At 38.1% G+C, this 12279-nt stretch overlaps 1 protein-coding gene across 3 annotated transcripts in view; it reads right to left on the bottom strand.

Moving 5' to 3' along the window:
- Positions 1-1630: 1630 nt before the first annotated feature.
- The window catches only part of CHST11 (carbohydrate sulfotransferase 11), a 115662-nt gene continuing 105013 nt past the window's right edge, over positions 1631-12279 (bottom strand). For all 3 annotated transcript variants that reach the window (XM_072146442.1, XM_072146439.1, XM_072146438.1), the window contains exon 3: positions 1631-4406. In XM_072146442.1, coding sequence (XP_072002543.1) covers positions 3552-4406 — 855 coding nt within the window. In that variant the 3' untranslated portion in view covers positions 1631-3551. The remainder of the gene's footprint in view (positions 4407-12279) is intronic.

Here is a 12279-nt window from a genome sequence, read left to right as displayed (position 1 = left end):
GAATAAAGACAGGTTTAATGCACTTTAATAAAAGTTATGTCCCACGTCTGCTTAAATATTATCAAGCAGCTGAACTACTTCAGCTGACTACTATTAATGGGGGTGTATTGGCTCATTCAAATTATCCTTGGTGGCCCCGTATACTTACCACTTACTGTGCCTATAGTGGATACATACTACATACTCGCTGGCCGATTTGCCCACTAGGCTATTTTCTATTATGCCCCACAGAGACTTTGAGATCGGTATGTATCTTCGCTCTTGAATATTGAAAGGGTTGACACAACTTCATCCATACATTTTGTATACTCTTTGCTCTCTTACTGGTCTACCTGGGATGACCTACTATGAGATTATTTGCAAGAATGATTCACTCTCCCAATGAGTGCTGTCATTGATTTACTCTTCACTTAAACAACCAACCAACCAGAAATTACCATTCATGATAAAAATAATTTAAATGTTCATCTGTCACTGCTCATTTCTGGTAACTTTAGCTGAAATGTTAAAATCCTACACAGAATCCATTTAGTGTTGGTTAGATTCATAATTTTTTTTCCATCCTCCTTACCTTTTTGTTTTAGAGGCTGCGACCTTTCAAGTATGGCGCTCCACATCTAGTGGACATGTCAGGGAGTGTACTCTTTTTGATCCAAAATAACTCTCTTCATGTCAACAGTATTATGTGTGACAGTGAGCCCCACTCCTAATGCTATATCATTGGCAGATAGGATCTCCAGGCCTATAAACGTTGTCAGTCTATCTGTAACGCAGCTAGGATACAAATAGCAGGCAGCTGGAAATCTTCACAATTCTTGGTGGCCCAAGTCAAGAGTATTGAAGATGTTACTTTATGAAAAAAATTCTGTAGTATATCATATAGACAACATGTGACCACTAAAGCAAAATAGTTAAAGGGGTATTCCCCCTTTTATTTAATTTATTTGCTTCATTTGCCATATGTAAACATTTCTTCAATTGGCTCTTATTAAAAAAAAATGTTCCTGTGTGAAGATAATTTCTCTTAAATGTCGTCATGTTGTCCCTTAGAAACAAGATGGCTTCCTCGGATACGACCACCCCACACTTTGGCAGCAGTGGCCAGACATGCGCTGAGTCCTGCCTGACCACCTGAATTTGGCGATCATTACCACAGGACAGCTGTGGGACATGCAGTAACTCCCGGACATTTCATACAAAAACCTTTTGTGTTTATGTGCAATCCCTCCAGCAGAGGTGGTCGTATCCAAGGAGTCAGTCTTGTTTCTAAGGGACCATATGACTACAGTTATTAGAAAGTATCTTCAGACAGGTAAACACTTTTAATAACATCTAATTGAAGAAATGTTTATACATGGCAGATTAATGAAATTGAATGTGAATGTCCACACAAGAATACCCCTTTAACTAACAAAATGTTTTGTGATACACATCCTATAGTATTCACTATATGTGCACATTATCCCTTTCTCTAGCCCACTAATACCAGTAGTTATTTCACATTCTTTTACTCTGTTTTTACTGTTTTATGCTACTAAGCCCATTTATCCATTCTCATATTAAGTTCTTTTTCAGATATTCTTATTACTCATTAAATTCTCAATAAGACAATAATTACCACAGTTGCATCTCACTGCATAAGTATTGAATTTATTTTGATCAATAATTTGTACAATTTAATACATCATTAATAAATTATCTTTTGGCCATTCCGGTAGATTACAGATTGATTTTTAACCATTTACAGCTTGAGGTGCATGCAAAACATTGCTCTGCAAAGTGATGCACGGACCTGAAGCAGGGACAAAGTTTACAGAACATTATGTACAAAAGGACAACAGTACAATCTCATAGGAGAGGGACACACAACATGTATCATTAGCATCTACAGTGCTACAACACAAGAATGGTTCTCTGACCCATAAACATGGAACACATTAGGGATATGAAGAAGCTAAAGAAGGAAATGTTACTGACCAGCAGGGAGACAAAATAAAAAGCCTGACAGGACAGCGGTGTCTCTTAGTACGGCTCGGCATAGATAACTGTGTTCTACAACATGAAACAAGGAAAGAAATGCAAGGCTTATTTTAAGGCTCATCCTCGAGGCAGCGCTGCGCCTTTATCACGTCCATTATAGACATTATTTATTCTAGGTAAATACTGTAACTAGAACCATTAATTTACAAGAAACATAAAAGTGTACTAAAAAACAAATAAAAATCATGATCTTTTGTGTATAACCAAATAAGCAAACATTTATTCTCTGGCTACAAAAGACCATTTGTATGGTTGGTTACCACTTTCCATAGTCACATAGACTAAATCCTATTAGTTAAGTCACCAACCTGACAAATTCCTTTTAAGAAGACATGAACTTTAGCTTTAAGATGCCAAAAGTTAAAACCCATATTCCTTATCATAACTGTGGTTATGAAACATCGCAAAAAATATTTGGGGACTGCTGCAAAACAGAAAAAGCTTTAGTAGAGGAAAAAAGATGATTTTTTAAAACTAATAAATGAGACATATAATACAGTGCACAATTCTATTTCGATCATAGACCGTTATGCTCTTGGGGGTTCTGTCTAGAGGTATCCCAGATCAATGAGACTACTAGGATACATACACCTTGTGGGACCCTAATGGAGAAAAATATATAGTTGAATACAGCACCTGCAAAACAAATTGCACTTCAAATAATCACATTTTGCATAATATCTGAACCAAAAGCTGATGTATACATCTGAATGGGCCAGTCATGTGTTTCTGGATGAAGTTATAGTATGTTACATATAGTGTAAACATAATTCATTTAGATACCAGCCTATGATTTACAAAATGAGTTGAGGTAAAGGGATCTGATGTACGGTAACAAAGGTTAGAGGAAACACTGGAGCCTTTATATAACACTGCAATGACATTTTCTAGTATTATTCACAGTATGTCTGGACTAAGGTTAACCCCTTCCTTTATTCAAAATAAAAGATTTCTGTATATATATATTCTTGAGTAGAAAACAGCAATGGGTTTTAGCAATTAAAAAAGGTCACATGATTCTGTTGACACTAACCATTTGTTCATTTACTTAACAGGGGGGGGGGCAAGGATTTTAACAATGAAAGTTAGTGATATTTAATATTTGGCTCTTCGAATATGTACATATATACATGTACATGTATATACACACAAACATCTCTCTAGATATAGATATGCTACAAACACAAAGATATATCTATATATAAAGAGACACAGTAGACTTAATCCGACCGAAAGACATTGTTTAAATAACTATAAATAATTTATAGACAATTTACATACAGAATGAAGGCGCCATGGAAATTGAGAACAGCATAGTAGCTTGCGTGTCTTCAGGCTAGCTTAGATTCCTCTTACCCTACACAGAGATGTCTTTTCTCATGAAGAAATGACATTATTATCCTTGTACCGCTTGCAGCACAAATAAAACACCACGGCCCTCCCCAAACACACTTCTGCCTTCCGATAATTTACAAAATGTCAATTAACACACGCAGCAGCCAGATATCCTCTCATTCTAGTTTCAGGTAGGCTGGAGTGGAGTAGTTGAACATTAGGTAATCAAGTTTATATACTTCATACAGTTGTGTTTGGTGCTCTGAGCTGATGTTCTGGAAAAATTCTGCTGTCATTTCATCAGTAGTTCTGGTAGACTTCGGAAAGGTGGGAAATTTTAAGTAGTTGCCCACTCCGGCCAATTGCAAGACATAATTTGAGTCCTCCTCTAAAGTTTCATATTTTCCTATGAGATCATAATGAATATGACAGGGGTGGCAGAGAGAAAACACAGTTTGCCAGTGTTCATTGAATGGTTCTTCTCTTTGGGTATGGGGGTCAATAAGATAAGCAACAAACTCCTCAAACTTTACATCACTGCCATTATGTAGAGCTTCCTGTGTGGCATTTTTACGTTGCCGTCTTATTATTTTGGTTCCGTAGCGCTTGTGGAACGAGGTGTTGTATTTCTGGGTGAATTTGTTTCTGTAGGCCGAAACTAGCCTCTCAAACGGTTCACGGACGAAAAGGAACTTCATAAAATTTTTCAAGCGATGGTTAATCTCTGGAATGCTGTACTGGTTGAGAGTCTTCAGATTGGATGAGACGTGGGCTATATTGGCTGGAATTTCCATTGGATCACTATATTTACCTCTTCCTGTAAGGACCATCATTACTCTTTTCCAGTTAGTACAGGCCACCTTTGGAACATAGCAATAGATCATTTCATGGAATTCATCTACGACCAAATGTTTCAAGTCATTTGGAGTCAACATACGACGTTTCCGGCTTGAAACATTATTTGCCCGACAAATGTCTGTAACCTGATCCCGTCTCATTTGGTGCAATACAGCATTACTGGACAGGTCCACCTGTAAAAGAACAAGAAATACAATCTATGTTATACTGTGGTGAACAAACATATATTATAAGCAAAAGGGAAGGAGTTTGGGTTGTGACACAAAGATTCAAAGAACACCAACAAGCTAATAATTCTCCCAGGTCCTTTCTTAAAGGAAGAAAGAAAGTTCTCAAATTTTAATTCCCTATATTTTACACAATAAAGTTAACTTTTAACCCAATACTTTGTGATTTTAGTCAATTTATTCCTGTTTTTGCTCATATCACTCCCTAGGCTGGTCAGTGTAATATTCCAGAGTGTGGGGAGCACTAGCTGAGCAGAAACTTCATGATCCCTCTGTGCTATGATAAGCTGTGTGCTGACAATGTGCTACATTATCAAAGTACATGGCTTAGCTACACTTTCATTTAGCTTTTGACACATAGAAAAAAAGAGATGAGACAGATCAGAGTCATGAGATGGATATAAGACAAAATGACACACTCAGCTCTGCTGCCTCACATAATCAATAAAACACACAACACTGCCATGTCACCCCTCCCCTGGGATCCAGAGCTTATCTTGTTTGTAGCACTGCTCATGTCTCCTCTACAGCTGCTGTGAAAGGTATAGGAGGAAGTGCCTGTCTCTGTAGGGTGCTGTCTGCCTCCTGCCCCTCCTCCTGCAATACAAGAGAAGCTGGAGAAATCTGCCCGACCATAGTCAAGAGTTGACTGTCGGATCCAGGAACTACCAAATTTTAAGGAATCTTGTCTTCATGGGAATACCCCTTTAAGAAGGTTTTCCAGTTCAAAGAACAAACTTTACTTCTTAATCCAGTGATGGTGTCATGACACAGATGCTTATCACAACTGTACCCAAACATTTATTACTAGAAAAAACATTTAATAGTTATATAAATAGCAACAGAAAGTAAATGCAAGTGTGGACTAAAGCATATATGTAGGAAAGGAGGAATACAAAAAGTTTATTCAAAAACTTGTTTATGTTGTTCCTACTAAAGACTTAAGTAATAAAGCTTACGGAAACCATATCTAACAATCATGTCATAAGTCAGTAATCCACTGAGTATACATGAGCAATAGCAACATTTATGGCCATTATGTGTCTCTGTGGTTTGTTAAGTATAAGTAAGTATGAGTCAAAATAAGTGAAGAAAGAAGGACTTTTTTTGTATGTACTTGTTCTGTTGAAATCTAATTATTGACCTTTCAATCTAGTAACATAGGTACAAGGGTTCATTTATTAATGCTTTTGTGCCAGTTTTTTTTTTCAGGCCATGCCATGTTTTTTTCTTTTGCCCCTCCGTTTTCCGACAACGTCTACCAACTTCTAAACCTTTCATGAATGTTGTCATTTTTGACACTCATTTGTTCATCTTACACTGTGCCAAATACATTAAAGCAGTGTGTCACAGTATAAAATTGCAAAACTCTGCTAAAATATGGCGCCAAAAACACACTGATATATTTGCCCCTGGGTAGCTATCCTGAAATTCATATGAGGAACCCATGGAATAAAATTGCTAAGAAGAATAATAGACCCTAATTATTTGTCTTATGTGTAGCTCATAATGATTAATACTACACAAATATAAATCAAAAACATGTAGGTCATTCATTGATTTTTTTCTAAGAAGCAGAATGGAGGTCAATTCCTGAGTTTGAGGAGACATTTTCTAATCTCACGGTACTCACTTAGGCTGCAGGGCTACTCTCCTGTTCGCTACACATCTGGTTATCTTCCTAGAGCACATGCAAATCACAAGCCACTCGCTGAATACCTAATTCTTCTTGAGTACTGCAGGACAATAACAGGACGTGTGTGTGGTAATCACTTTCTGACAATCAACTACCTATGGAAAAATTTTTATGCATTCTACCCATAATCCTGAATTACAGATTACCTTTGTGAAAACCTTGATAACATTTATTTAATAAGAGACTTTGTAATTTACTGTATAAATGGTAAAGCAGGCTATAAATCTAGGAAAACACACACTGGGTCTCTATGAATAACATTCATTCAGCTCCTGGGAGGGAACCTTCTTTACAAGGAATGCTTGTTACACACATCATTTACGGTCACCCAAATATGCTTCCAGCTAACTGAGACATGATAAAACTGCAGTATAATGTATGGTCACAGAGGCGACAATAAGGACCTTAATATGAGTCTATGGGCACTTGAAATTAGAAATGTTGAAATTATAAGGTTGGAAAACGGAAACACCTAGAACACAAACCTGAGAGATTTCCAACAAAGACAACCAAAACTACATATTCCATTATATTCTGCTTGGTCTCATATTAACCACTAGAACATGTGTCCTGGGTCCATTCCTTCTTCTTCCTGACCATGATGAGGACAAGGGACAAGGCATGCTGGCAAGCACTGATGACTTTGTGTTCTAAACATGCAAATGTCATGTTGTTCTGCCAGGTTGAGATGGTATTCCAGGTTACACTCCAGGTATATTGACAAAGTATGATGATGTAGAAACAGGTAAACCTTGGCCTGAATTGCCATAACCATCATAAGTAAGTGGCAGATCCATATCTTGGTATTATAATCTTTCTTCAAAGAACACAGGGCAAAGACGGCAGGTAATTGTAGGTAAGCTACTCCCACCTGAGGTATGTGGCAGCAGTTTATTACCACCTTTCATCAAGATGACATAAAGCCGAGCCGAGCATGCAGGTGTGTAGGCCTTTGTGAGAGATATATGTCTCTAAAGACGCCATTTTGTAGAACCGGACGCCATCTTGTCTTAGCAGGATGGGGGCGGGGTCATGTTGTCCACTCATTAGTCATATTGTAAAAATGTCTATTCATCTCATGATTCAAACATCATTGTGTTTAATCTACTGAGACACAGTTCTGTCCTTAACTCTTGTCCTATATTTTTGCTTCAGCACCTGCTTATCTTATGTTTTGGCCTCACCGAGGAGCCTTGGGACTCGTCTTCTCAGGACTTTTAGTAAAAACATTCTGTCTCCCTGGAGACAGTGCTCTATGTGAGAAATAATATGTAAATCTCATCTGCATGTTTTGGGAAAGTGAATTTATATTCATTATATTTAATCTGCGTGTATTTTATCACCTTTTCATGCAGTTCATTTTCTGTGTTTTATGTATGTGTCTGAGCACTAATAAACATTGTGAGTTTGCATTGTCTAAGAGACTGGAGTGTGTGTCTTGGTGTCTGCTCTCATACCGCTACCGGTAGCCATTTTGGCTACAACAGTTAATCTGGAAGTCAACTTACAACTGAGAAGGGTTGTTTGAGCCCTAGAAAAAGATCTTTTACAGCCTTCATACATTGAAAATGTATGACTAATTTCAGAATTGGAGTAGCTACTGACAATGGCACTGAGGGGTAAATACCATTACTATTTTACTTGACTAGGTACTCAAGTTGGTTTGTTAAGTCAATTCAAGGCCTTATGTAAAAAAAAGAGTCACTGCAAAGAGTATTCAGAAGGACTATGACCACCCAAGGCATATAACAACGCCAGACAGCACTTACATCTTTCCCCATAAGCATTTCTACTTTTTACAAATCTATAGCTGACGTTTTATGCTATTAAATAGTGTACTGGAGAGAAACAATTTTCCACAACACTACCAATTTACGTATCCCCCCTGCTGGAATACACAATACAGGAGCAGAGTGTAGTTCAGCAGCAGTTTTCAGTTTTACACATAAGGAGGGCATCCAGCTAAGGCAAGACGGCTGTAAGCGGCATAAATAAAGCGTAAATTGTTTGAGAATTGTTAAGCAGTAAGTTGGAGCTGCAATTTGCCATAGTAATCTTCTGTTATTGTCAGGTGGGGTCAATTACCCATCACAATAATACTGTTTTTCTCAACTGAAATAAAGCCTACGTGTTCTGGGTAGTAAAGAAGAGAAGCCGCGGAGCAGCTCAGGCATGAACGGGAGATGATCCTGTTTTGTGATATGTGTAGATGTGAAATTACTCTGCTAAGCCTGTCTACTAGTATTGACTTATCATAATTGCAATCCTAATAGAATACAAATGTTAAATCAAACTTTGTAATATATGTACATATTGTAAGCACCATATGTGATTACCACCGTATGAAGGTTTTTATAGCTGCAGTATATTATCAGGAAATGACTCTTTTCACATCGGTACCATTACTTGTATTTTAAGGCTATCTGCACACATTGCAGATTCAGCACAGATTTTGGTACAGAAATTCTGCAGCGTAATGCAGTAGCATTAAAGTGAATAAAATAGACAAATACGCATGAAATACACACATAAAAAATGTAGGTATTGGATGCAGATTTTAATGCAGATTTTCTCCGTGATAATCCGCAACCAGTGCTGATACCCTAAATCCCCTAAACCAGGACGCAGCCAGTAACTTTTGTAGTTGGATGAGTACTAGTTATTTGAGAAACAAGTTGTAGATTTGGTGGTGTCCAGTTGAAGTGCCTATAACTTATTGGGGCACATTTACTAAGATTAATACAAACTGCACTAAAAGTGCTCTGCCCATGTTTAATGCTCGGTGCGCCAGATTCATCAAGAGAGTGCGTCAGAAATCATGAATCTGTCGCTTCCCTGCACTGGCCTGACGGAGTTCACCAACTTTTTTGTGGTGCACCTTTAACAAGGAGTGTGACAGACTTTACAAGTTTCATCCGGCACGCGGCCCAACTGAGCACCAGATCGCCCCCTAATTCTTGTTGCATGGTGCCTAGTGCAGCTGTGCTACAAAAAGGTCTCATGCAACACTTTTGTGGTGCAGACACTTCTTAAATACCTGTGCAAGCAGTTTCCACTAGAAAGAACGTGCTATTTGGGAACTTTTAGTTTTATTGCATGATGAGCTGTAGTCATCAATGTGGAAATTGAGGGTATGTGCAACTCTCTTTTTATTTATTTTTTACAAATATTAAAATATTTTAAAGGGGACTAGAGGGTGCAATTTTGTGATAGCACCTATAATACACTACAATACTAAGGTAATGTAGTTTTCTATAGACAGCTGGCAGGACCTGGTCTGAAGGTCATCACTAGGCTCTCTGCTAACATGGTAATGCATCCGTGCCCCCTGACCGTAGTACTGGGGTGGATAATGCAGCCACATTTGCTTCATAACAAATAATAATAAATCTTTATTTACATATCACCATCATATACAAATAAAATAAGCCATTACAGAGTAATAACATAATCATATGAAACAATAAAGAGATCCCAACAAATGTTAATGGATCTCATTGACCAATGGATCTCATTGACCATGCAACTACTGTCTGCAAAGAGCAATGGAAATCGAATGGAACGAGGGTAGTGCTAATGTGCCCAAGAACAAAAAAGATATTCTGTAATGCATCCCATTCTGCATTTCAGGCCTTGAATATGAATTTCATTTAGAATACAGTGCGCTTTACAGAATGATATTGCTCATTGTATTGTGGAAAGCAAGGCTCTACGTATGCTGTACTATTTCCTTCTAGAAGCTGTCAAACTAGTCTTCTATGGAGAATATGCACCGCAAAACAACGTAATAAACAAGATGCAGTGTATGAAGAAGTATTTAAGGTTAGTGAATAAAAACAGAAAAAACTGAACAGAACAGAACAAAACACAGAAGTGAGAAAACAACTCCAGAAAATAACGTGTCACATACTGTATTATGTAAGTTTTTCATATAATCAGATGATGGAGCCAATACAAACTTGGCTTCTGTATAAATGCTCTTTCACTTAATATAGTATTCAGAATAGAAAATGGTGAAGGTGGTTGCTTTGCTGTTACATTGCTGTGCAGGCTCCAGGCAGTACATAACTGCAGGGTAATGGGGTCACATTGCTACGTGCTTGGTCCCTATAGGAGGCAGAGCTTTTTGGAACCTCTCTTGCAATCTAATTGACATCCATCAACCTCCAGCTTCAGTACTATTAGATGCCAAATTTGCTACCCACAGGTAAATCTCCATAATAAGCCTCAGGCCTTTTCTTCCAGCTGTTTGGGCACAGCAGGGCCAGGTAATCTCTGTACACTTGTCAACTTTTCTGACAGCAGAAATGGACACATCTAAGAGGAACTAAGCACCTTCCAATTATTTCTGCCCCATCAGATTTTTTTCATAGCATATACAATGCGTCATTAAATATGTGTTTAACCCTTCTTTACAACTAACGATGGGGTTCTGAGAGAGAAAAGTGATTAAAGAAGATTAACAATAATGAAATACCTGTGGTGTGCATTCCAAAAATAGCATGCAATCTATCTGTCATTTGAAAGCTCAACGTTAGAAGGACCCCTTGTCTCCTCTGGCTACAGGTCAGGACTGAATACTGAAAACGAATACTACTTGAAAACTGAAATAACTTCCGTACCAACAAGTACCACTCCTATATACTGTATATATATTTATGCATACATTAATAATCATATCAATATTTGATGCTAACAAATGTGTTTAATTCCCTAAATACACACACACAAGGGAGGAATATGAAAGGGCAGAATGTAATTTTATTACTCCATAAATGTATCTACTCCTTTACAGTTAAGCAAGGTGTTCAGTAATTATATTTGTAAAGTATCACTACGGTATTACAATCAGCCCTTGGAGGGTAACCACAAAGCCAACAGTCACAGTGCCTGCCCCACAGTGCTCCACAAAAGTCTGTAGTCAGGCTACAGAAAAGGGGACATTAGCCCCTCACTTACAATGGCCCCTGTTTGTAGCATGTCTGTTGTCTGCGATCGAGGAGATGCATAGGTATCCCTAGAAGCTGTATACAGTAGGAGAGGGCCTTTTTCTTTAATGTTTCTCCAATTTTTTTTTTGTTAGAATATAAAAAAGCAACAGGAAAAAATGTATATGACAGGGTGCTACTGTTCAGGTAAACAGAATATAATACCAAATGTAGTGTATTACAAAAATAATAAAGCGATTAATGAAAACTTTTGTGCAAAACAGTGGATAACATAAGCAGAAGATACCTACACTGCCAGGTGCATGGAAGAGCTGCAATAAAGGGGCCACATCACTGTTTCAGCTCAGTTGGTAATTTTGGTCCTGGCAGATAGTGGCAGCAGCTTCATCTAACTAATAATTAGGGTCTACTTAATAAGCTAAATCTCTAGCAGGACTCGCAGGGGCGGAATAAGACTTGGACCCTGGGCTGTAGGAATATTATAGGCCCTACAAGCCTGGAATTCACTTCCTACATATGGTTCTACAATCAAGCGTCTTGGGGAATGGTGGATGTGTCCCTTCTGCCTGCTTTCACTCTGTGGTTTCAAGACATTTGGAGGACCTTAAAAGGTACTAAAATGGCTCTTGTGTACATGTGTATGGAGAACAGCAACAAATGTATGAGGATTTCATGGGTTAAGGCCTTTCTCAGTATAACATTTGGTAGGTGGTTTGGGTGGCCATGGGCCACCTTGAAGGTTTGTGCCTCGGGCGACTGCCCAAACGTCCAATATTATAATCCACTACTGAGCAGAAGACATGTTATTGCTTACTTCTGGGTATACAATTGATGTTGAAATATGCACATTTACATTTGTATAATGACCGTTTACACATGCCCTCATTGAGATATCGCCATAAGGCCTCTTGCATATGAACAATGCCAATGTAGAAAAGACACAGACTTGGACATAAATAGGAGTTTTTCATCTTAGACAGCAAGCTCATACACAGGGCCATGGAAACTACGGCCATTCGTATGATCTCTTAAATAGCACAAAAATGTATGCAAGCCCCAAAAACAGATGCTAACATATGTTCCGCAAAACCATTGATGAGCAAGAGACCTTAGACTGATTCCCATTCATTTAATTGATGGGAAATGCTGGGATCAATTATACTAGAAGACACTG

Source organism: Engystomops pustulosus, chromosome 4, assembly GCF_040894005.1.
Source record: "Engystomops pustulosus chromosome 4, aEngPut4.maternal, whole genome shotgun sequence".
Lineage (NCBI taxonomy): Eukaryota > Metazoa > Chordata > Amphibia > Anura > Leptodactylidae > Engystomops > Engystomops pustulosus.
The sequence above is the reverse complement of the archived record's forward strand: the minus strand, read 5'-3'. Positions and strand labels throughout refer to the sequence as shown.